Source organism: Triturus cristatus, chromosome 2_1 (genome assembly GCF_964204655.1).
Source record: "Triturus cristatus chromosome 2_1, aTriCri1.1, whole genome shotgun sequence".
Taxonomy (NCBI): Eukaryota; Metazoa; Chordata; class Amphibia; order Caudata; family Salamandridae; genus Triturus; species Triturus cristatus.
Genome location: NC_140581.1, coordinates 171756301 through 171783104, shown reverse-complemented (window position 1 = coordinate 171783104; position 26804 = coordinate 171756301). Strand labels below are relative to the sequence as shown.

The window sequence follows — 26804 nt, the reverse complement described above, 5'->3', positions numbered from 1 at the left end:
CAAACCTGGATTCTCGACTACGGCCTCTAATTGCTTGTTTTCTGAGACATGAGCAAGTCAGACAGATACTAATATCAGCTCGCACGCAAAGATCTTACATGTATGATGGTCATCAAATACATATGGCAGCTGACTTCTCGAGAGAAACCAACGAAAGAAGAAAACTATTCTTAGCTATGCGACAACAACTGCGGAAGTTGGATATCAAGTATAGCCTGTTTGACCCAGCTCGCTTCCGCCTTACTAAAAATGGTGAATCACAAGACTTTTACAACCCTGAAGACTTACAGCATTTTCTAGACAGTTTAACAGTTCAGGATATGGATGTACAACACATTTCTCATGAGCAGTCTGGTCAAAGTTCTACACAACCTCAACAGTCGACAGATAAAAGGCGTCGCAACCTTGGGGATGTGCGTCCTCGAGGTAGTGAAACAGAGCGACCTTTTCGTACACACGAGGATCAAGCGTCCGCCTTGCAGTCTGTAATTACTACTACACAAGATCAACGTAGAGATAAGTCCAGATCTTCCTTAAAATCTGCTCCAGATGGAGAATGAGTTGAGTTCCTATTTATTATCCTCATAGTTACGGTCTTAGTAAATATTGTTTTATCAACTTACCTGACTCTTTAAGTTCAGTTAATGCTTACTCCTTGTGTTTACTTACATCTTACTCTTCAGCCAGAAAGATGAATAAGTTCTACTTATATTTATTATAGATGATTATAATATATTACTGAGTGTTTTTCCTTATGGATATACTTACTATGTATTTTAATATGTATCTTATGTCAGTCCCTTTATCAAAAGAATTTTATTCTAAACATTATTTATAATTTTATTTCACATTGGTCATATGTTATACGCTATGATATGTGCTTTTAATGTATTACTATCTCACTTTTTAAGAACAGGCTCTTTATCCATCTTTACAATGCTGCCATTCTTTCTTAAATAATACCAACGTTTTTTCTTACAGTTATTTATGAATTTAAGTTATCAAATGTTGTTTATTATGTAAATATTATGAGAATTGTATTTATGAATGATAATTTTAAGTTTACTTTAACTTCGGGTATTCATTCTCATTCATTTATTGCTTTTAGACCCGTTTAATGCTTATCTATGTTTCTTAATGAAATGTGCTTATCCTCCTAACGCATACTATTATATGTATTTGGGTCACAGGAGTTTTCACTCTCTTTACAGCTTTTCGAATTTATTGTCCTGGCTGATATTGATTTTAATTGTCCACCCTCCTTAAGGTGTCTGTACTCGTAGTGGTGCTCCAGTGAGCCCAGACCCTCGGTTAAAAGTTGTAGGTAACGAAGCTATATCAATTTTTTTGGATTATCTTTTATATTTTAACAGCCAGAAATATACGGATTACATAAAACATTTTGATCCCTCAGATATATATCAATAAGAACCTTCTTTTACATTTTCCTATATCTTTCTCTATTGTTCTATACAATACTTTATTATATTCTTTATTTGCTTCTTTATCACGTTTGTCCTCCATAAGTCTTTTTCTTTTCTTCTTTTTCTTTTTCTTTTCATATAATAAACTTTCTTAACCTGTAAAACTCTTATTTTCTTACACTTTTCTGTTTCTTATCAACCCATACAGCCCTATTCCCTCCCATTGTATTCCTACCTCTTATTTTTCCCATTTTTGACTAATACATTGATTCCCAATCCCTTTTGATTGTATCCCATCATGGCTAATATTCATCCTTTATCTACCATTACTTAGAATGTCCATGGCCTCACTCATTACATTGAACGGAAGAAGGTACTTTCTTATTTACAGTCCAAACATGTAGACATATCTTTATTGTAAGAAACGCACCTCGATGAGATTGAATCTGACAAACTTTGCAGAGATTGGGTGGGGAAGGTCATTCACAGCAGCATTCACAAAAATGACCCCACAGATACTAATCCTGTCCGCAAATGTGGAGTTGCAATTCTTATCCACAGATCACTTCCAGTCACGATCTCCAAGACTTGGTCAGATCCTGATGGTCGATATGTATTTGCCAAATTACGTATCGAGAATTCTTACATTTGTCTTGGGTCTATTTATGCTCCGATTGGCACTAAAAAGTCTTTCTTCCTTCAATTGAATCGCCTCCTCACAGAAATTGATGCCTCGCAATACCTCATTGATGGGGATTGGAATTTGGTACAAGATCCTATTTTAGATAAAACTGGTTCGTTTGATAAGGCCAATGCAGCGGATAGAGCGGTATTAAATGACATATTTTCGGATAATGGTTTGGTTGATCATTGGCGTCTTAGTCATCCACAAGACAAAGAATATACGTTCTTCTCATCCTCACATGGTACATTTTCCCGCTTAGACTATTTTATGATATCGCACAAAGCGGTTCAATAAGTCACGGAATCACGTATCCTAGAAGCAGCCTTGTCTGATCATTCTCCTGTCCTTTTATCTTTAGATTTAGGTCTATCCCGGCCAGGGCGTAAACCATGGCGTATGAGCATTCAAAGACACAGGACGCCCAAGGGTAAACTTAAGTTACAATCCCATCTACAGGACTATCTCTCTATTAACCAGTGTTCTGTCACCTCCAGCAGAACTGTTTGGGCGGCGACTAAAGCCACTATTAGAGGGCAACTAATGCGCAATGCAGCACTTGCCAATAAGAATAATATTGCAAAGCAGACAGAATTAGAACGAGATATTCAACTCTATTCCCCTTTATATACGTCGGATCCTACCTTACACAATCGCAAGTTATTGGAGCAAGCACGTATGTCTCTTAATAGTCTCTTTACATCCAAAGCTGAATTTGCTTTACAAAGGATGAAAGGAAGACATTACGAGCAAGGGGAGAAGGCCGGGAGGTTGTTAGCTGCACAATTACGTCAAAGGGAAGCAGCAATGGCTATTCCAGCTATTCGATCGACTCAAGGTGACATACTTACAAGGCCCCAAGAGATTGTTAATGAATTTGCCTCCTTTTGTAATCAAATAGACCTAGGTAAGATGTCCTCTTTTTTAGAGAAGGTGAGTCTTCCGCGTCTTTCTGATGATGGTAGAGCTCTGCTTGATGGTGAAATCACAAAAGATGAGATCTCTAAAGCCATTACTGCTCTGCCTTATCATAAAGCTCCTGGGGAAGATGGCTTCCCTGCTGAATTTTATACATGGGCAGGTCATAGCATGATTGATAAGTTACATGCTGCATTTCTTGAGGCTGATAAAGAATCATCACTGGGCCCTCTCTCTAATAAAGCAGTTATAGCTGTACAACCTAAACCTGGCAAAGACCCTCTTTTGTGCGGTAGCTATCGTCCCATTTCTTTATTAAATTGTGATATTAAAATCTTGGCTAGCATCTTTTTTTTATTTTTATTTATTTTATTTATTAGGTATATCCACAAAAAATACAATAACCAATACAACCAACATAACCAGCCAGTCTTTGTTATCGCATAATACAATACATGATGTTCACAGGTGTCATTCAGGGGTGTATTGGTTACCACATGTGTCTTGTCAATTACATATAGGGCAATGCATATTGTTAGGACTAGTCCATAGGTTACAGGGGCTGCACATATTGGCACATTTTCATGTAGACATAGACCTGCCAGACCCACAGGCAATTATCATAGCAGACATATGTTCCCACGATCTTCCTTACAATGGGCCGCAAACTGTGTTCTAGTTCTTAGTGTAGGGAAACCTAAGTGCCACACCCGCTTACGGAAACATCGCCCAACCTCCCCTCCACCCACCATAGAGGCTATACGTCCAAAGTGTCCCCCTCTGCCTCCATGTCCTGACGCTCCTGAGCCCAGTGCACAAACGGCTCCCCGATATCGCGAGGTCGGGATGCTGCCGGCATCAGCTCCCAGAACGTGGTCAGCTGGGTGTGCCCATATGTTACATCAGCCAGCCAGCCCTTTATCGTAGGCACCCTCCGTCTGCCCCAGTACAGCGCAATTTGCCTTTTAGCGAATAGTAAAAGCAGCGCATGCAATTTGCGCGATTTTGGTGGAGTCTCCTTAACATAGCCCAATATGCCAAGCACAGGGGTTGGGACATCAGAGCGTCCAACGATCTGGTTTATTAGAGCGAAAATCTGAGACCAATACTGCTCTAACAGTGGGCAAGACCATGCTATGTGTAAAAAGGAGGCAGGGGAGCACCTGCATCTCCAGCACTCATCCGTTTCCCGGAGTCCCATCCTTTGAAGACTGATAGGGGTTCTGTAGAACCTGTGCAAGTATTTAAAGTGTATTAACCGTAACTTATAGTTGGGAGAGAGCTCCGCAAGCTGCCCACAACAAAAGTTCCATTGTTCCTCGGACAGTGGGGATTGGAGATCTTCATTCCAATTCTGGAGGGACTTCGGCGTGATCACCGGCGCTGTGTTTTGCATTTGCCGGTAAATACGGGTAACTAACTTACGCGGAGATGGGGAGCCCACCACACCCTCCAAAGCAGCGAATGTCGGAGGGGCCTCCGGGAAGCTCCCGCTAAGATCGCGGCACGCCGCCCTCAACCTGTGATACAAAAATAGCTCAGAGAAGGGCACAGTGTGACCCTCCTCTGCCACCGGGGGGGACATGAACTGGTTGTCAGGGAAGAGGTCTGCAAATGTGAGAAGGTGCATTTTCCCCACTAAGTGTTTGGCAACTCCATCCGCAATACACGGCAGCATCGGGTTATGCATTAGGGGAAGCGAGGGGGCATAAAGCAGCGGGACTCCAGCCCTCTTGCGTAGCTCCTCCCATGCCCATTGTAGTGTCCCAGCCGTATCCACATCCCCTCTAGGACGTTTCGCTATGGCACATATCGCTACGTTCAGCGGAAGTGGCGCAACAGCATCCCGCTCCACCGCCACGTGAGGCTGAAAGGGAGTTGGGTGGGTCCAAAAGTGCAGGTATTGGGCCTGAGCGCAAAGTGCGTATAGCTTCATATCTGGGGCGCCCATACCACCCTGTTTTAAAGGCAGCGTCAGCATGTCCCAAGATACCCTCGCCTGTCCGCCCGCCCACGCTAGCTCGACCAGATGGGATCTCAGGGTGTTAAAAAAGTGTGACGTGAGTGGGATCGGTATGTTTACAAATAGGTAGAGGAATTTAGGTAATATAATCATTTTAGCCACCGCAATCCGCCCCGTGAGGGACAAGGGTAGCTTCGCCCATATCTTCACCTTTTCTGCCAGCCACATTATCGCTTTCCCGTAATTAAGGTTCCAGATCGCTTGGAGATCTCGACTGATCCATATCCCTAGATATTTGATCTCTTCTGCCTCCCATCGTAGGGGGTATTCAGAGGATACCCTGGCGGTGTTCTCAGTCAGGGGAAAGATCACCGACTTGGACCAGTTGACAGAGATGCCAGCAAGCCCCTCAAAGCGGACAAACTCCCGCAATACAGGATTTAAATTTTCGTCCGGATTAATAAGATAGAGGGTCACATCGTCCACGTATGGCGATATCAGGAGATTTCTACAGCTGAATCCTATGCCTCTTGCAGTGTGATGCTGTCTGATTCTGGCAGCCAGAGGCTCCATAGCTATGGCAAACAACAGCGGGGAGAGGGGGCAACCCTGCCTCGTACCCCGCAAAATGGAGAAGGGTTCCGACACCAGGCCATTCACCCTCACCCGGGCTTTGGGCATTGTGTATAGCAAGCACATTTTTTTGATGAGGAGTGGACTAAAGCCCATCCTGCCTAGTATAGTAAATAAATAGGGCCATTCAAGAGTATCGAAGGCCTTGGTGGCATCCAAAAATACCGCCGCTGCCCTAACGCCAGGATGTAGATAATGCAAGACCGAGAAGATCGTGCGAAGATTGTGTGAGGTTGATCTCCCCGGTACAAATCCCGATTGATCAGGGAGCGCTATTATGGGCAACATGAGTTGCACCCGATTCGCAATTAGTTTGGCAAGGATCTTCACATCCACGTTTATCAAGGAGAGGGGGCTATAGGAGTCCAAGTCATCTGCTGGTTTATCTGGTTTTAGTAGTGTAATAATCAAAGCCTCCCGCATGGACGCGGGCAAGACACCCGTCTCCAGAGTTTCTTCGTACACTGCTAACAGTCTAGGTGCCAGCTCCTCAGTGTATGCCTTGTAGAAGGCCGTGGTTAAGCCATCCGGTCCTGGCGCCTTATCGGGTGGCAAGCTCTTTATGACCCGTACCATGTCACCGGCATCGATCGGGAGGTCAATGTATTCTCTATGCTTGTTATTAAACCATACCAACGCAATTGAATCCAAAAAGGATTCTAGCCCCTCCGGGCACGTTTCCTGGGTAGTTGTGTATAGTTTAGAATAAAAATCAGAAAAGGCACCAAGGATCTCTCCTTGCCCTCTAATCTGGATGCCAGCTTTCGTACGCAGTTCATGTATGAATGCCTCAGATCTTGGTGCCTTCAACATACTTGCCAATGCCCTACCTGGCCTCCCACCCTCGCCATAGCGCCTTGCCTCTGCATATTTACCTAAGAATTTTACCTCACGTTGCGCTTCCTCAGCGTAATCCAATAACTTGGTTTTCAATAAACCCGCCTTATCCTGCTCGTCAGTATCAAAAGTATTTTGGTCTAGTTCTTTTATATCTGCCTCCAGTGATGCAAGGGTGGTCCTAATAGCTCGTAACACTCCAGCTTGTCTGGCAATACACTGACCTCTAATAACAACTTTAAAGGCCTCCCACAGGGATGTCTCAGTGGCTACCGATCCAGCGTTAAGCTCAAAATAATCAGTAATATCCTTTCTAATCTCCTCCTTAAATGCATCATCCAGTAAAGCGTGGGGCGGGAGGCGCCACGCAAACGCCGGGCGCGGACCCCCCGGCAACACCAATTTCAACATGCAAGGGGCGTGATCAGAGAGTGTACGGGGCATATGTTCCACGTCCACAGGGCTATGTCACGCGACACTAGCCAATAGTCTAAACGGGACCAAGCGCTGCGGTGGGCCAAGGCGCATGTACCCTCCCTCAGCTCCCCATGCCTGCCTCGCCAGATGTCAATGAGGTCGCCATCCGCTATTATTTCTTGGAGTGCGGTGCTCGCCATCTGGTTCAATGCTCGGGCTGCCCCCTTCCTATCCATTGTATCATCTAAGACCGCATTGAAATCCCCTCCCCAGATAACTGTATTGCAACCAGTAGCCCGCAAATCTTGGCTAGCATCTTGGCGTCTCGACTCCGCAAAGTACTGCCTTCTTTAATACATTTCACTCAAGTAGGTTTTGTACCAGGGCGTTCTTCTCGGAACCATCTCCGCACCCTGGCCCACATCTTGTGGTCTGCTAAACATCTTTCAGAAGATACCTTGGCCCTTTCGCTTGATGCAGAAAAAGCGTTTGACCGCATTGACTTTTTACCATTATGCATAGATTTGGTTTGGGTGATCAATTCATCAATAAAGTGCGTTTGTTATAGGACAATCCATCAGCTCAGGTTAATTGCTGTGGTTTTTTGTCCAATGCATTTCCAATACAGAGGGGAACACGTCAGGGTTGCCCGTTGTCCCCCCTTCTTTTTCTTTTAGCTATGGAACCACTTGCTGCTGCTATCCATCAATCTGATGATATTATAGGTGTGCCTCTCCCAATTGGACATTCTAAAATCTATTTATATGCAGATGATATTCTTCTTACTCTTAATAATATTCCTCGATCTCTTCCATCCCTTCTTCAAATTATTAATGATTTCTCCTCCTTTTCGGGTTATAAAATAAATTGGGACAAAAGTGAAGCGTTACCCATTTCTAATGGCACTACAAGGGCAGTGATTCATGGATTCTCTTTTCATTGGCAGTCCTCACATCTTAAATATCTAGGAATTTTGGTCAACAAAGGTTTGGAAGATATGGTTGCAGATAACTTAGCTACTTTACTTTCTCAAATGCAGAGGGATTTTGATAAGTAGAAAGCTCTGGGTTTATCTCTTTGGGATAGAGTACACGCTATCAAGATGGTCACCCTACCTCATTTCATCTATGTTTTAGGTATGCTTCCCCTCCAGATTCCTTTAGCTACCCTTAGATTAATAGATTCTAAGATTAAGATTCTTATATGGGGCTCAGCTAAACCACGTCTTGCTATAACAAAATTAAAGGCCCATCAGTTATGTGGAGGTATGGGTCTTCCATCCATTGAACACTATTCCCTTGCTCTACACATCTCCCAATTTTCTTATTTTTTGCCAGGAACTAAAGATGTCCCACAATGGGTTTCCATCGAGCGTCATCTTTTATCAAAGAACTCAGATCTTTCTCTTTTATATGGTAGTGGCACTAGTTCTTCTGATCCCAAGAATCCGATCTTATCAGTCATGGACAAATCTTGGCAAAGGGGGCATCGTATACTAGGCTCAAACGCGCGTATTCATGTTAAGGCTCCTCTTTGGAACAATTCAGCTATCCGTATCAATGGTTGTACTTTATCCTGGCCTTTATGACAAGCAGCTGGTATTTACTCCCCAGATCAACTTCTTCATGATGGAAATTTTAAATCATTTTCTCAATTATGTGAGGAATTTAATCTTCCTATACAACACTCCTCTAGATACTCTCAACTTCAACAATGTCTGAAGAAACACTTGGTACTCCCCTTGGGTGTTGCAGGTGTCCCCAATACTATCTTACCTAAATCTGTGGGGAAAGTTTAGAGGAGTGACCTCTGGTCTTTATAAAACCTTTATGTCTCCTTTATTTTCACAATCTCTCTCGTATGCTCTCCAAAATAAATGGCAATCTCGTTTATCTATTTCATATGCGGCTTCTGAATGGGACAAGATACTGGAGGGATTACATAAAGGCGTTCGTGAAGCAAGGCTTAAATTTTGTATATTTAAAATCCTTCATGAATGGCACTGGTCACCAACTAAGTTACATAAAGCTGGATTGCTTTCACACACTAATTGCTGGGGATGTTCCACCTCTGGTTGTGACATAGTTCATATCATTTGCGATTGCCCAGCAACAAGGTCCTTTTGGTCCTTTGTTGGCAAGACTTTACATTCCACAATGCCATTATCCTTACCATTTACACCTGCCACAATCCTTTTACATGATTTTCGACACTTTCCAAAACTTTCTAAATCACAAATACGTCTTCTACATACTGCATTGGCTACAGCTAAAATCTGTGTTTTGCGTCATTGGAAGTCTCCTTCTCCACCCTCTCAGGAAGAATGGCTGGTGGCAATGATGCAAACAGCCCTACATGAGCGCACAATTTATAACCTTCAAGATCAAGTTGATGTATTTCTCCAGACCTGGGCTTCTTTTTTAAAAACTGAAATTAACACTGATGCCAACTCCACTCTCTCTCCTAATGCAAACACTTGAATTAACTAATTCATTATTTTATATTTTGTGTATTTCTTTTCTTTTTCCCTTTCCTTTATCCTTCATCAATTTATTTCCCCCGCTCCCGTCCTCCTTCTCCTCCCTCCCTTCCTCTGGCTCTATTATCTCTCACTGTTCTCTTATTCTCTTCTTTACAGTTTATCTCTTTTCTCTTCTTCTTTCTTCCACTTTTCATATCAATTTTCTCCTCCCTTTTTATTTTTATTTTTGTGCTCTGATCTAATTATTTTAATTTTCTTGTACAAAGTCATTCTCTTTTATATTTAGATGTATTCATATTTTATATATTATAATATGTATAATATCCAGTTCTTATTCATGTTCTTTATACCATATATCTACTCACTTATTTATTCATTTTAATATTTATATATAATATGATTTCTTATTATTCGTTCATATTTATCATCAACATATGTATTTAATATTATCAATAATTCGTTGTTTTATTATTTCTCTGTTACTCTGTATTTCATGATAAAATTCAATAAAAAATTTCAACACAAAAAAAATAAATCCATAATAACGAGCTTTGTGTAAAATCGGGGGCTTTCCTGTATAGCTCTAGCGAAATGTTTTAAATCTACTTATGAGGGTGGAGTGGCTGTGGCTGATATTACGTCCTACTGTAGGCCTTCCCAGTTACTGATCATCACTGATTGGTGGTCTGACACTCAAGGGGCCTAGCCTTCACACATGAAGACAATAGCAATGCATGGAGACCAAATATTGCATGTACTTTATAGAACAGTGTTGGATCCCACACTCCCCTCGGCCACCAGATTGATGTTGAAGATCTGGAAAGACACATGCAAAGAATTGGGATCGCGACAGTGACTCGCAATTGAAATGTCTGTGGGACAGGAAATCGCTGGACCAGGTGGCAGCATTAAAGGGATTCAAGCAATGGGACATAACAGGGCTCTCCTGGCTGGGGGATGTGATGTTGGATATTGTGTTGAAATCATTTGAGGACCTACAAAATCAATTTGATCTCCATCGGAATCAATTTTACCATTACCTCCAGCTCTGTCATGCAATCACTTCTATGTGGCATAATTGGGGCAAATTCCTGACCTTAGGATCCTAAAGGTGAACTATTGACAGGGCAGCTGACTCCGGAGCACGGGGCTCACGGTTCGATTCCCGGCACCGGTGGCAGCCCAGCACCCTGTCACTCTGGGAAATAGCTCGCTTAATCTCCCCGACGGCCTCCAGTGCCCTGAGACACTGAGGGGTGATTTTCGCTTTACAAATACCGGGTTATTATTTATTTGACAGGAGACCTGACAGACCGTAACATAACTCAAATTTACCACTCTCTGATTAATTAAACTGTAGACTCCTTTGATAGGCTGCATGACGTCAGGCTTGGAACTGGATCTGGGTCCACTCTTTGAGGAGGACTGGAGGGAGACGAGGGTGTGCCCACGAGAGTCTTCCATTGGGTCGTGGTATCAACTGATTCAACTAAAGTATCTGCACCAAGTGCACCTTATACGACAGAGGAAATTTGGCGCAAAATCCTTATTGATGGACCTTAGAAGCACCTCACATGTTGGTGACCCAATGCACATTATATGAGGTTGCAGAGAGGTCACCCCCAGTAAAGCTTTGTGGCCTCCTCATTAGGGCATTGTGGGCTTCTCATATAAATGCAAAGGGTGTATGAACAACATTAATACTCAGTAAAAACTGAGCTAATAATAAAACTATGTCTCTTCCAACCATAACTTCCATATTCTAAATATACATTGTAGATCAGTCAGAAATATACAATTTCAGTCCGTTTTTCTAAGCTTCCTAAATTATTCTACCACAGTAACACTATACAACAAGCATTGGCATAGCCAATAGGTCTCGCCTTTGGGACCTTATAAGTGTTTAGCCATGCAACAGTTGATGTTGTTGCACCAAGGATATTGTGCTGCATAACTAAATACTTATAAGGTCCCAAAGGCGAGACCTATTGGCTATGCCAATGCTTGTTCTTAATTGTTTTGTTTGTTACAGTTCCCCTCCCTGCCCGCGCTGCTCCTGCCTGCCCGCGCTCACTCACCACATTTCCCTGACACCAGCTGCTAGTGGATATGAGGTAGAAGAAGGGAGCCGGTGCTGAAAGGAGGGAGAGGGAAAGGCAGGCGAGAGTTTTCCATGAAAGGAGGAACATTGAAAGAAAGCAGGAAAAAGAACCAATGATAAAAGGAGGGAAGATGGGAGATGAGTAGGATAGACGGGGAGCCTGTGGTGAAGAGGAGACAGGACAGGGTGAGCTGCAGTTAATTGAGAACAAAAGGGGACCTTTTTATGAAAGGAGTGACAAGGTGAGAAAAAACACAGGGTCTGTAAGGAATGGATAGACATGATGGCGACGTGCAGGAGCAGAACATGTCTGAGAGGCAAAGACATAGCTGAGAAAGAGAGCCCGGGCCCTGATGAACAGGATTCAGTCTGGTGCGGGGCTTTTGTTATGTTGCCAGTCACTGATGAAGTAACTACATGGTGGACTAGCAAGTGTAATGGTGGACTGTACTGTGTAATGTTGGACAGTACTGTGAAATAGTAGACTGTACTGTGTAATGGTGGACAGTACCGTGTAATGGTGGACTGTACTGTGCAATGTTCGGGCTGGACTGTTCCCATAGGGCACAGGGTCAAGACTGATTTGGATATGGCTGGGTCCAAACTGGAATGGCATGGTGAGCAACAAAACGATGGATTTAGGCCCAGATCTCTGTACTGGGGTGAATGTATGACACTGTTCTGCATTCTGTCCATCAATAGTTCTCTTTGCATTTGTCACCCCGAGTGGGACGGATATGCTCAGACATGAGTCCCGTGCTCTCCATGCCACTGGAATCAAGCTATCCTGGCTGAAGAGGGGTGAAACCTCGAAACTGGTCCTAGGATGCTTGTTTCCAGTCCAGGGAGGACCTGGCCTGGCAGTTCGGGCTGGACTGTTCCCATAGGGCACAGGGTCAAGACTGATTTGCATATGGCTGGGTCCAAACTGGAATGGCATGGTGAGCAAAAAAACAATGGATTTAGGCCCAGATCTCTGTACTGGGGTGAATGTATGACATTGTTCTGCCTTCTGTCCATCAATAGTTCTTTTTGCATTTGTCACCCCGAGTGGGACGGGTATGCTCAGACGTGAGTCCAGTACTCTCCATGCCACTGGAATCAAGCTATCCTGGCTGCAGGGGGGTGAAACCCTGAACCGGTCCTGGGATGCTTGTTTCCAGTCCAGGGAGGACTTGGTCATGCAGTTCGGGCTGGACTGTTCCCATAGGGCACAGGGTCAAGACTGATTTTCATATGGCTGGGTCCAAACTGGAATGGCATGGTGAGCAAAAAAACGATGGATTTAGGCCCAGATCTCTGTACTGGGGTGAATGTATGACATTGTTCTGCATTCTGTCCATCAATTGTTGTTTTTGCATTTGTCACCCCGAGTGGGACGGGTATGCTCAGACATGAGTCCCGTGCTCTCCATGCCACTGGAATCAAGCTATCCTGGCTGAAGAGAGGTGAAACCTCGAAACCGGTTCTAGGATGCTTGTTTCCACTCCAGGGAGGACCTGGCCTGGCAGTTTGGGCTGGACTGTTCCTTTAGGGCACAGGGTCAAGACTGATTTGCATATGGCTGGGTCCAAACTGGAATGGCATGGTGAGCAAAAAACTATGTATTTAGGGCCAGATCTCTGTACTGGGGTGAATGTATGACATTGTTCTGCATTCTGTCCATCAATAGTTCTTTTTGCATTTGTCAGAGGTAAGTCCAGGATTGGCACCCTAGGTGCACTGCTAACATGGAGAAATCAAACCCTAATCACACTGCTGACATTGCTAGACCAGAGCTAACATTGATGTAAATTTGTCTCCTTGCAGTTTCTAGAAACACAGGAGTGCGAGCGGAGGAACTACTTTCGAAATGCAGTCTGGACACACTTGAACCAACTTTCCCAACAGTGTGTGACCAGCGATGTGGTAAGTACCTACTTTTTAATGCATTGCTTCTCACGGTTAAAAGAATTAGTTTCTAGTAAATTTGGTGAATAAGTAGGTCAATCAAAATGCAATTTCCAGGAACTAAAACGAGAGGCAAAAACATTAAGGAGTTTACCAAAAGTTACCATTATCAAGACCACCTGTGTTGTTGTTACGCTTCATTTTAGTCCGTGTCGCAGAAAACCAGGATCCAAGACCAGACATCATCATGAGTGTGATCATCTTTAGCTGTGACCTGGGGAACCAGCCTTAACCACACCTGACGTACCACCCTTGCACAGTACTAGCCTGCTGATCCCCCCCACCACCCTTTGCCGTGTGGTGTTTGCATGTGTATGTGTAGCAGTCAGCATACTATGCATTATAGTAGCCGGGCTATGGACTGAAAGGAAGGCTGCGCTTTGGCAAATTATAGCCTGCACCAGGAGCCCAGTGACAAGCGTACAAAAAATTGTGGCAATAGTTTCTTGGTGAAGAGTTTGACGTAATATATTTCTTGGCAGTGTGTTTTTTTAGATTTAAGTAACTATGAGCCTGAGGTATGAAACCCCTTTTGTATCCACACAAAATTGTAGCATTTGCAATTGAAATCAAACAGGTGCAGAGTACCCTGACATGCTGTGGCGTATGCCATTCTCAAGATGCTAGGGGGCGTTAGGATTGGTATCTGTTTGCAAAATGGAAACTTTCCATGGAAGTTCAGACTTTCTGGCTACTCTAACCTTGCCGGTTTCAGTGCCAAGAGGACAGTAATGGTGAGCATATGTTCCATAAATTCTAAATAAAGATTCATCTCAAGTCAAATGAAATTTGCATTCAGACCTGATTTGCACACATTTCCTTTAGTTGAAATGTCTTATATAACCTTCAGCAAATTCTGTACATTTCTGAGTCAACAGTGTAGTGTCCTAATTTTTCACTCCTTTGATATGAACAATGACTGCTTTAGAAAACATGTCCAGTGTTGAATCTTCCTGCTCATTATTGCTAGAAATTAGAGATTGTAAGACATAACAGCTTATGTGACTTGGTCACAACAGCATCTACAGAAGAACAAATGTAGACTGGTTGTCAATATTTCCCCAACAAAGTGATGCTGTTTACAGCATTGTCTTCTGGCTATTAACTATGCTTCTTCGCAGTCAGGATTAGATCATTCATTATTTATTTACTTTATTATATTAAAATAGCACAGGTATAGTCTCGAGCGACAGCTGAGTGCTTTACATAGGTCGTGCGATTGACAATCACATAAGCAGCAGGGACATGTCACATAATGGTTGGTGTATCAAAGACTCAAGTATACAACTCAGTAAACGCAGTGGGGCATCGGTGCCTCAGCCAAAGCTTTAATATATACATTTAGGCCAGGTGAAGAGGGTTTGGGAGAGGAAGAGGCAGAAGGAAGCTGAGTTGTAGACCTATAAATGTGGAGTCCTGGAGACCCATGAACAGGGTGTTGCCCCCGCACACCTCACTCAATGGAGTGAGGTGTGCGGCCTACCGTCCACCGGCTGGCGAGGGAGCAGAAAGATCTTCAGTTTCAGGGTGCTCGTATGGCCATATATTCTGACTCGGCCATGCGTAGGGAGTTTTTTCCAGCAAAATGTGCCTTGAAGAAATCGGGAATAGCGTATGCTGTCATGCATCCGCCCAAGCTGTGCATTACTGTAGGCGATAAGCAACACGTATTCACAGATCCGAAACAAGCTCTGAAAGGTTGCCACCGCCAAGCCCCCTGCTCAGTCGTAGATGGTGCGTACAGTGGGGAAAGCCCCACTAGCCTTCTCAGTGGCAATGACTGATAAGACACATTGTATTAATGTCGTCCCGATCCAGGGATGACCTACCCTCGTCTGTCTCATGCTTCCTATTCCAATATTGACCTTCTGGATTATTTTAGTTATAGACGGAGGGATAGACTCCAACATCCAGTATCTTCAGAACAGATTGCCACCTGAAACACCTTGACGTACCGTTGTGTGTTCAACCAACAGGCCCACGACAAGCTCCAGGTAGGGATCTAAAATAATTAGTGCCAGAATGGAGCTTGGAGAAAACGGACAGGCATAGTGGGTGTTAGACCTGGCCCATTTCTAACAGTGGGTATTTGAAAGAGTCCACACGTATGGATTTATGGCTCGCGGGCTGTTTCGGATATGCTGACTTGGGAGGAGAGGGTGTCAAGTAAGACTTGGTAATCAACAGTGTTGAAGGCTTCTCAAGTCGAACCAATAGAAAAGAGTCTCCTTTATACACAATTTGGATAAAGTGTCACTGTTTCAGTGCTGCAGTGGGGACAGAACTATGATTGAAAGTAAACTGTCAAGTTAAATATTTAGGAACTGTGGTAATTGAATAGTGGGTGTTTAACTCATGTATTTGAAGCGTTGTACTTGAATTCCAGTTTGACAGTGGGCACATTTAACAAACGCTGTATTCCTATCTCGTATATTTCCATTAATGCAGATGTATGAAGAAGTTAGAAAATCCTTAGAAATGTGCAGTATTCAGAAGGACATTGAACATTTTGTGGAAAACAAGAAAACTGGAGGAACACCCCCAGGTAACCGGTTAACATGTATGATTTAATATGTATTTCCATTTCACCTCTGAAGTAATGAAAAGTAGGTGGTTGATCTGCCATTTGAACATGTAAGATTTCTGAAGTATTATCTTAATCGCTCTTGGTTAGTAATGTTCGATTTGTACATATTCGCATTATCCATTCCTTGCGCTATTTCATCATAAAGTGTATCATTCCATGGACATGAAGGACAACATAATAACCCTGGCAACCAAAACTAGAAACCAAATTGAAGATGTAGGCCCTGATTATGATTTGGGCCAGATGGTGAAGAAGTATTTACTATACCCCTAAATATCCATACATGTGTAAAAACCTCCAATTACATGTTCTTCACGAGAAATCAGTGTTTTCCACCCCAAGTTACTAATGTCTTCAGGTCAAATCTGCTGAAGATTACCTAGGGAAAATTGTGGTGACTCCTGGATTTGAGATCAGAATTTAGGGGCCTGTTCATGATTGGGTCTTAGTGTTTAGAGTACACTTATGTTACTTCTGCAAAGTAATTTGCCTATGATTAAAAATGTTATCTGAAATTAGACTGTAGTAAAACAGTAATATTACGGTGTCAAGGAGTACTGTATTGTGAGATGGATCAACTGGAGGACAGCAATCAAGGTGCACTTTAGCGAAAGCTTCACTAATACAGTCATACAGGGGCATAGCTTAGTCAGTGAGATTTCCCAACTAAAGAACAGTATGTTGTAGGTGGAGGAATGACCAAGGTTTGGGATACACTGTTCCAATAAGGAACATGTTCAATAATGATTTACAGTCGGTGGGCCCCTGTCTAAGTTCTTGAAAACTCTTCTTGAGAAATCTCTCGATGTACAAAGTTTTGACCATCAATTTATACAGTTCATGAGGTACAATAAAATAAATTTTCTACATTCCAAAAATGCATCTTAGTTGTAAATTAACAAACGCGGGCATCTGATAAGAACACAGACGGCTCTCGACCTCGGGGAGAGCTATAGTGGGTCGGTGTGTATGTGTCCAGATGCCCAGCATGAGGAGCGTGTGATTACTACGTGCGGTGTGCCTGTTGTGTCCTGAATGATTGAATGTTCCTATCTACATGTGGTACCTAGCTTTGCGGTATTTCTGGGGAATGCAAGTCTTTGGCCACACAGGATTTATTAGGGCCAATTATCTCTGACTTGTTTGTGTGCAACTATCTGTGGAATCAAAAAGGTTTTTCCCTGGATGCGTGTTTATCTTTGGTTTATGGGGGACCCCACCTGTGACATGTTACTTGATAGGCGTGGGTATGGGTCGCATGACCTGCCTAACCCCGTACCTCTGACTCGGGGTTGATGGAAAGGTCACCTTGGGTAAAACAGACTGCAATAATGTGAGTTCATTGGAACTTCCTAAAAATAATGGCAGCTACTGGTATAATTTTTATCGACATTATCAGCATTATGCATACGTTGTTATTGTGTACATTGATATTGTTCATACTGGTATTAACAAGGTTATGTTTGCTCTGGTCTGAATTTACATTGACATTGTTCTTATTCGGAACAATAATATTATCGTATGAGCATGGATCATTGTATACATTGGTATCATTATTGCTGATGGCGCTGCTGTGCGGGCATTGGCATTGCATTGACGTGCATTGTGCGGGTACACGCAGTGACATACGTTCACATTGCATTTACTGATATTGTTGTTGTTGGGCCTCCACTTATGACATTGATTGACATTGTATTCACACGTTCCGACAAGGTACCTGGATAAAATGAATGCTATGCTCAAAACGAGGCACATCTATGTTTGCTGCACATTTCACTTTACATTAACCCAACAATTCCACAATAAGGATGCCCAACGCTTGCCAACAACTCAGTAATCTGGGAATACAGATTCTGAGTGGATAATTTTATAAGATCGTCCTCAGACACAGTTGCCCACACAGACACTATAGCTCTAGATGTGTTCCTATATTACGGATTATACATAGTTACATCGTCTTCCCACAGGAACCAGAGGAGTTGAATCAATTCTTATTAGCTCGTACCTGCCTCTGGGCCTAATCAACTTGTCTCAAAACTTTATAACATGACCGTGATTGCAGGGGTTTTGGAGCCCCCTAAGTCGAAGATGAAATGAAAAACAGATTTGGCCATACTTTAACCACAGCCCTTTGGAGATATTCCTTCCCTCAGATACAAAAAAGTCTCTTAATGGCAAACATAGAGCAATTCATTATAATGTTTGACATAGGAACTATTGCATGCCTAGGAATTCAAGTATGCTGTGGTTCGAGGCATGTGGGCTGCTGAATTCATATCTGTGCATAGATCGCCGCCTAGTGTTGGGTCCGGATGTTTGCACGTTGTTGTCCTGGAAGAGTCTTCGAAGTATCCTGGGATAGGTGACTCCTCCTCTGGACTACAGTGCGCATGGGCATCCTCTCCATCCTCAGATTGTTTTTTTCCGCCATTGGGTTCGGATGTGTTATCTTGACTCAAGTTAGGAAAATCTTTTTTCAGGCCAAAAGGCCTTTAGTTCGCGTCGGTACTGTTCTCGATCGGTATCGATATTATCTTTGTTAGTTTACTAACTTCCAGAACAAACTTTCGCATCTTACCCGACCGTCGATTCGACATTAACGATGGAATCGAGGACACCATTCAAGAGGTGTCCGGTATGCAATGCGAAATATCCCCACGTCGACGTCCATCCGGTGTGTAACAAATGCCTTTTACCGGATCACGACGAATCTACATGCATGGCCTGTGCCAGATTTCGATCCAAGAAGACTCTACGGAATCGACGAGCGGCGAGACTCGAGGCGCAGCAAGCGGCACCGGCCCCGGCCGACATCTTCAACGCCGAGACCGAAGATGTCGAAGAAGTGGAGAACCTACCCTACAGTCCCGTTTCCGAACATGACTCCGGATCGGAAGACGTCGACGAAACACTCTTTCGCAGAGATGAAGACGACACCGAGGTAGGAGACTACAATGAGGCCTTAGGGGCCGAAGAGAGTAGCTCCGGTGACGAGCAAGGCCTACCCGTTCAGACTGAAGAAAGCCCAGTGCAACAGTCTATGGCTCCGGTCGAGGGATCGCCTTCGGGCCTTACCCAAGACCTATCCCGTAGTTCTTCGGCCCCGCCCTCGGGCCCGGCCTCGGACATTCAGCGGCAGCCATTAATGCCCAAAACGTCTGGTTTCCCTTCTTCAAAACCGAAACCGAAAGCTGTATTGGTTCAATTGAAACCGAAACCGAAAGTGGCGCTGGTCGGATCGAGGCCCTCCACACCTTCGACGCCAGTAAAACACATCGGCACCGAGCGCACCAAACGAGACTTCGGTGCCGAACTCGAAGCGGCCGACGTCGGAGTCGACATAAGGAAGAAGGCCTTCGGTACCACCAAACCTGCTCGGCTCCCGGCACCGACGCAATCGACTCCGACCCCAAAGGTCAAACAGCCTGCTGCGTCTCACACCGCTTCCACGGCGACACCAAAGCCACACTCATCGAAGAAGTCGACGGCCATTCCCGCCCCTCGACTCGATGACCCACCGGCGCCGAAAAAATCCACGACCGCCTTAACAGAACCGTTCGGTGCAAAAGACTCGAGGGCGCTCCAGACGCGACCCATTGCTGCGCAAAGCACCAAAAAGAAAATGGTCCTCCAGGACACGTCGGGCTCCGAACCAATTAAAGCTCCAGCAGCCTCTTCGACACCAGCCAACATTACTTTTGGCCTGCCACCATCCACGGCCCCGAAACTGTTTCAAATCAGGACACGGGTGACCCATACCACTATCACGCCTCCCGAACGCTCTGCGGAGACGTCTCCATCGCATCTAATCGACGCCGACAGGATGATTATCCACAAACGGAAAATAACTTCGGAGCCGGCTTTGGACTCCTTCAGGATTCCACTTAAAAGAAAGCTGCCTGTGGCTTCAGAACCAGTTCTTTACGAACCTTTCCACTCACCCTACCAGGATCCACAATCCTTCTCTCCCACACACTCCGACACGGATGCGTTGGTGGACTACATGGGTGACCAAGTCCCCTACCCCGGAGACATGGACCCTGACGGCCAACAGGACCCTGATCAAACTTGGGATGACTCTGTGGACCCAGGTGCACCTATGGATGCACAAGACCCGCAACTCTATGGAGCAAAAACATCTTCCACAAGGACACGGCAGCGTTTAACGCTCTAATTGAACGTGCTGCGGCCAATCATGGGGTGCAACTTCACTCGGACACCGTCGAGGACGACTTTCTTATGGATACTTTTGCATCCTCAGAAAGGAATATAAAAACTCTACCCATGCTGAAGGGTGTCCTCAAACCAGCCAAGGACATCTTCAAGGAACCCACCAGGGCAAGAGTGATAAACCCCAGGATCGACAAGAAATACAGATCAGCGCCTGGGGACCCTACTTACATCAGAGGCCAATTACCTCTGGATTCCATTGTCGTTGCGAATGCTTGCAAGAGGGCACACTCACAAACAACAGGTGACGCTCCTCCCCCGGACAAAGAGTCCAAGGTGTTAGAGACCTCTGGCAAACGGGTTGCCGCCCAGGCAGCCAACATATGGCGCATTGCCAATACTCAAGCACTCCTCGCTCGCTACGATAGAGCGCACTACGACACATTAGAGCAACTAATCCAACATCTCCCTGACCAATACAGAGAAGGTGCAGAGATCCTCATCAGGGAGGGACAGCTCCTCACAAACGCATCCATCAAGTGCGCGCTGGATGCCGCTGACACAGCTGCCAGGGCCATAAACACTAGCGTCATGCTGCGACGACATGCCTGGTTACGAATCTCCGGATTCAAACCTGAGGTGCAAAACAACATACTCAACCAGCCTGTCAACCCCGACTATTTATTCGGCCCGGAGGTTGACACCACCCTAGAGAAAATAAAGAAGGACACGGACACTGCAAAGTCCATGGGGGCTCTCCAGACTCAGTCCTTTCGGAGCGGCTCCTTTCGTCGCCCCGGAAATAGAGGAGCAGGTAGAGGACAGGGGTCACAGCAAACATACAACAAGGGCAATACACAAACCACCTATGATAAAAACACCCGGGGTGGATATCGTGGCTCCAGTACAAAGGGCAGAGGACGCGGCTACGGCAACACCAGGTTCTCCCCCAAGAACAAGCAGTGACGCCCTCTCCCGACCACATAACACCTGTCGGGGGAAGGCTACAAAGGTTCCTGTCCAAGTGGAACTCCATCACCACGGACAGGTGGGTCAAAGATATTGTCAAATACGGTTACTGTCTAGAACTAACCTCCACTCCACCCACAATACCTCCAAAAAACCGTCCTATGTCCTCAGAGCACTTAACGCTCTTACAGCAGGAGGTGCAAAGTATGCTTCTAAAAGGCGCAATAGAGGTCGTACCCGTCCACGAGCAAGGTACGGGGTTGTACTCCCTGTACTTTTTAATACCGAAAAAGGACGGGTCACTCAGACCTATATTAGACCTGAGACCCCTAAACAGATACATTCTTTCCGAGCATTTTCACATGCTCACTCTACAGCAAGTCCTCCCGCTGCTCAAGCAGGGAGACTTTCTAGCCACACTGGACCTCAAGGATGCGTATTTCCACATACCCATTCACCCATCACACAAAAAATACCTCAGGTTCACTGTTCAAGGGCAGCACTACCAATTCAAAGTCCTTCCCTTCGGCGTGACAACGGCACCACGGGTGTTTACAAAGTGCCTAGCTACTGTGGCGGCACATCTATGGAGGCAGCACATACACGTCTACCCTTACCTGGACGACTGGCTCGTTCAAGCGAAGTCAGCCCAGCAATGTGCCAGCCACATGTCCCGCACCATTCACCTCCTTCACAGTCTGGGGTTCTCACTAAATTACCCAAAATCCCATCTACAGCCCGCACACGTACAACAGTACCTAGGTGCGACTATAGACACTTTGGCGGCCACAGCTCAGCCAAATTTGGTGAGAATCAACAGCATGCAAATGCTGATTTCAAAGTTCAAACCACAACACTCCCTTCCCGCGCGAGTGTTCATGCAGTTGATAGGCATGATGGCCTCCTGCATCTTCATAGTCCCCCACGCGAGACTACATATGCGCCCGCTTCAGGAGTGCTTAGCACGTCAGTGGAATCAGGCTCAAGGACAGTTGAAAGACCTAGTGTTGGTGAGCGGTCGGGCATACAACTCTCTGCATTGGTGGAATCCACAAAACCTTTGCAAGGGCCGACCGTTCCAAGAGCCTGTCCCACAGATAACACTGACGGCGGACGCGTCTCTCCAGGGATGGGGAGCTCATGTACTCCATTACACAGTGCAGGGACTATGGACACAACAACAAAAGAAGATGCACATCAACCTTCTAGAGCTGATGGCAATCTTCCTCGCTATGAAAGCATTCAAAGTACACTTGTGCAACAAAGTCGTGTTGATCCGGACGGACAACATGACTGCCATGTACTACATACAGAAGCAGGGAGGAACACACTCTCCACAGTTGTCTCATCTGGCTCAGAGCATGTGGAAGTGGGCCATTCAAAGGAACATGTTCCTCATGGCAGAACACCTCCCCGGCAAGGACAACCAGATGGCGGATCTGCTCAGCAGACACAGCCACCAGATGCACGAGTGGGAGTTACACCCATCAGTACTCCAACCGTACTTCCAACAGTGGGGTCATCCAGAGATAGACCTATTCGCGACAAGCGAAAATGCAAAATGCCAAAGCTTTGCCGCCAGGTTCCCACATCCGCAGTCGCAGGGCAATGCGATATGGATGAACTGGTCCGGCAGATTTGCGTACGCTTTTCCCCCAGCACCACTGATACCGCTGGTGGCACGCAAACTGCGTCAACACTCACTGACGCTCGTCCTGGTTGCTCCAACGTGGGCACGCCAGCCGTGGTACACCACCTTTCTCGAACTTTCCGTGGTGCCGCATCAAAGGCTGCGGGTCAAACCCGAGCATTTGACGCAGAACCATGGAGAGATTCAGCACCCAGATCCGCAACAGCTGAACCTGGCAATCTGGCTCCTGAAGTCCTAGAGTTTGGCTACCTAAACCTGCCACCTGACTGTATGGACATCATTAAGGAGGCCAGGAGACCCACTACCAGAGCTTGCTATGCAGCAAAATGGAAGAGGTTCGTCATTTATTGCAATAATAATGACATTAACCCGCTAGATGCATCCATCCAAAACATTATTTGTTACCTATTACACCTATACCGATGCAATCTGGCGTACACCTCTATACGTGTCCATTTGACCGCAATATCAGCCTATCTACAGACCAGGCAGCACCTCTCTCTATTCAGAGTGCCTGCCATCAAAGCATTCTTGGAAGGACTCAAACGAGTCATTCCACCAAGCCACCCACCGGCTCCGATGTGGAACCTCAACTTGGTCCTCACACGCCTGATGGGTCCACCCTTTGAACCTCTACACTCATGCGAGATTCAATTCCTTACCTGGAAAGTAGCTTTCCTAGTAGCGATCACTTCTTTGAGAAGAGTTAGTGAACTCCAGGCACTAACCGTTCAAGAGCCATTTATACAGGTTCACGCCAACAGGGTCGTACTACGTACCAACCCCAAATTCATGCCAAAGGTGGTATCGCAGTTCCACATGAATCAAACCATTGAACTGCCCGTTTTCTTCCAAAACCCACAAACTGTCGCAGAAAGGGCACTCCATACACTAGATGTCAAAAGGGCCCTCATGTATTATATCGACAGGACCAAACCCTTTAGGAAAACACAACAACTTTTCGTTGCCTTTGCCCCACACCACAAAGGTAACGCTATCTCCAAAGCAGGAATAGCCAGATGGATCGTTAAATGTATTCAAATTTGCTATCAAAAGGCTAAACGCACATTAACGATTCCCCCACGAGCCCACTCAACACGTAAGTTAGGGGCCTCCATGGCTTTCCTGGGAAACATTCCTTTGCATGATATATGTAGAGCAGCCACCTGGTCCACTACACATACATTTACCAAACACTATTGTGTAGATGTACAATCAAAACAGCAGGCAGCTGTAGGACAGGCTGTTCTCAAAACTCTTTTTCAGACCGCTGCAGCTGGCACTGGTAGCCGCCGCTAATAAGAGGGCACTGCTATATATTCTATGCACAGATATGAATTCAGCAGCCCACATGCCTCGAACTGAATATGCTACTTACCAGTATGCATCTGTTCTTGGCATGTAGGGCTGCTGACATTCATATCGCCCTCCCTCCTCCCCGGCGCCTGTAGCAGCTGCAGCTCTCAGAATTACTGTAAGCATGGTCATCACTTTCTAGATCTACTCCATCACTGCCACAATGGCGAAAAACAATCTGAGGATGGAGAGGATGCCCATGCGCACTGTAGTCCAGGGGAGGAGTCACCTATCCCAGGATACTTCGAAGACTCTTCCAGGACAACAACGTGCAAACATCCGGACCCAACACTAGGCGGCGATCTATGCACAGATATGAATGTCAGCAGCCCTACATGCCAAGAACAGATGCATACTGGTAAGTAGCATATTCATTAAAGGACAGACTCCTTATGAGCTGGTTGCCGGAAGCTACACCTGGAGTGGGCATGCCCTCATGTGGCCGAATACTGGTCACTAATCTGTTGTGATCTATTGAAAATGCTGTAAATGGAAGTACAAGCCAACCCTCTATGAGCACATCTGGGTTACACCTTTACAATCCATTATCCAAAACGTAAATACACAGCATCTGGCGTTATTATTAGCCAACAGAAGAATCACTCTGTGCAGGGATAGGGCCTCCTTCCCTAAAATTCCCACATAGCACAAAGATTTAATATATTTTAATCATAAAAGAAGCAAACAGTATGCAATCTTCTGCCAGTTTCGTCCAGACTCAAATATATATGGGCCCTCTCTGAACCTTATGATCAAGTTTGACACCACTTAACAGGAGTACAGTACACCAGCTATATATAGACCATCAGAATATATTCAACTAAAGATGAAAGCAAGATCCATGACACAAATAATGGATTCTGTGATGTTAATAGGGATGGTATTGCAAGATATATGACTAATATTAAATCAGCAAAAGACCACTAGATAGATACTATGTTTGTCGAGTCAAGAACTTCATATTTACGAACACACATTACAATTGCTTATGCTCAACTGCTATTATTTTCAGGTTCATGTTACAATATGAAATGATACATTTATTCAAAAAGAGACTTAAAGTTCTGAATTTCAGGGTGTTCCATTATATTTGCATAGCCACACGCATGCTTTCTTGCTATCCGTCCTTTGCCACACCTAGCCCATAGCAGTAGATTTTCTCAAGTTTGGTTATTTATCTGCGGGCCTCAATCTTTGCAGATGCTAATTACACACACAGATGAACTTCGAAATATAAAATTGATGATGGTTCGACACTAAAACAGGAGTATCAAGCATGTGGCTTCCTAACAATATGTTGCTCGTAGTATCCTATAATGTTGTTTGCTAGTAGTTCCATACCTCATATTAATTTCTTTTAGGAGAGCACATCACAAGCATGTTTCTGATGAAGAAGAGCATGTGGAGCCTTCTATATTCTGTTCTTCAACTGGCTACTCTAACATTTGTTCTCTATGCATGCTATGACAGAACTACATATGATCTAGAATACAGGCTGAATGCAGCCTCTGTAAAAGTACACAGTGGACATTTAAGAGAAACCACAAGCTTCCTGCTGAAGTCTCTGATAGAGCCAGCAAAAATTCAGTAGATGGGAGACAGTAGGATTATGCAACTCCTTTTCATGTTTCTGTTAAAAGATGATCAAGAATATGCAGAGGACCAGACGAGAGTGCCACTGCTAGAGACTGGTTAATAACAACCTTTAGGAAGTGTTTCTGTATTTTCCTGGTTCTGTTTATTATCACCGAATGATTTAACATCTGGATGAGTTCCATTGAAGCATCTAGTGGGCCAAGGCCCAGCTAGTCACAACCAAGTAAACAGCACACATTCTGCTAACAGTCTCTCGGCTGATGAGTCAATAACAAGGGCAAAACTGGGCCCGGGCTACCTGTGTTGCGTTTCAGGAAGGACCTGGCTTGACAGTTCGGGCTGGACTGTCCCCACTGGATCAGGGTCAAGACTGATTTGTATATAGCTGAGCCCTAACTGAGGTGGCATGGTGTTCAAAATAATGATAAACTGGGGTGCGGTCCAAGTAGTTACCAATGGCCGATATTAATTTGAGCATCCCATTCCTCCCTTTTTAATACTTCATTCTCCTAACTGCAGCATGACGAAATTGCTAAGTGTGCAAATTAGCAGCGTTATAGGAAATAGCGCAACGTGCTAGCCACTGCATTATGGAAACTGAAATTCGGTAAGTGGGCATTATTAAATGTAAATGGGTCTACTGCTGCCACTGATAAAGGGTGTAAAGGGTGTTGATTTGAGAATTACAGAAAATTGTAGCATGGTAGATGGGTATTATAGTCAACTGCAAAGTCTGCTAGCTGGGGAAATATAGAAACCTTCATATGTGCTAATCGTGGCACTATGTTATTGGACCACTCAGGAGGGTGATAAGTTGCATAGTGGGAGAGTTAAGGGAGCATGTAGAGAAGAGAATGCTAACTCGTGTTTTATGAAACCTTGTACTTTAAAGGTTGTACCAATATTTGTTTATAATGACGCTGATTACTACAGTAATGCCTCATGGCCTTGTCACGAAACTGCTGACTTTGAAACGCGGGCCTGGATGCAAGTATTTGAATGGAAGTAGTTGATGCTGGGCAAATCTCTGTGCCTAAAACTGTTAATACATATAAAAATTACATTTAT

The 26804-nt window shown here is 44.8% G+C and overlaps 1 protein-coding gene across 2 annotated transcripts in view; it reads left to right on the top strand.

Annotated features, from left to right (window-relative positions):
- Positions 1-26804, top strand: part of PSTPIP2 (proline-serine-threonine phosphatase interacting protein 2) — a 348974-nt gene that overhangs the window by 288966 nt on the left and 33204 nt on the right. For both annotated transcript variants that reach the window (XR_014969634.1, XM_085629151.1), the window contains exons 10-11: positions 13267-13365; positions 15856-15952. Coding sequence is in view for 1 of the 2 variants with exons in the window: in XM_085629151.1 (XP_085485277.1) it covers positions 13267-13365; positions 15856-15952 (196 nt within the window). In the remaining variant the exon portion in view is untranslated. The remainder of the gene's footprint in view (positions 1-13266; positions 13366-15855; positions 15953-26804) is intronic.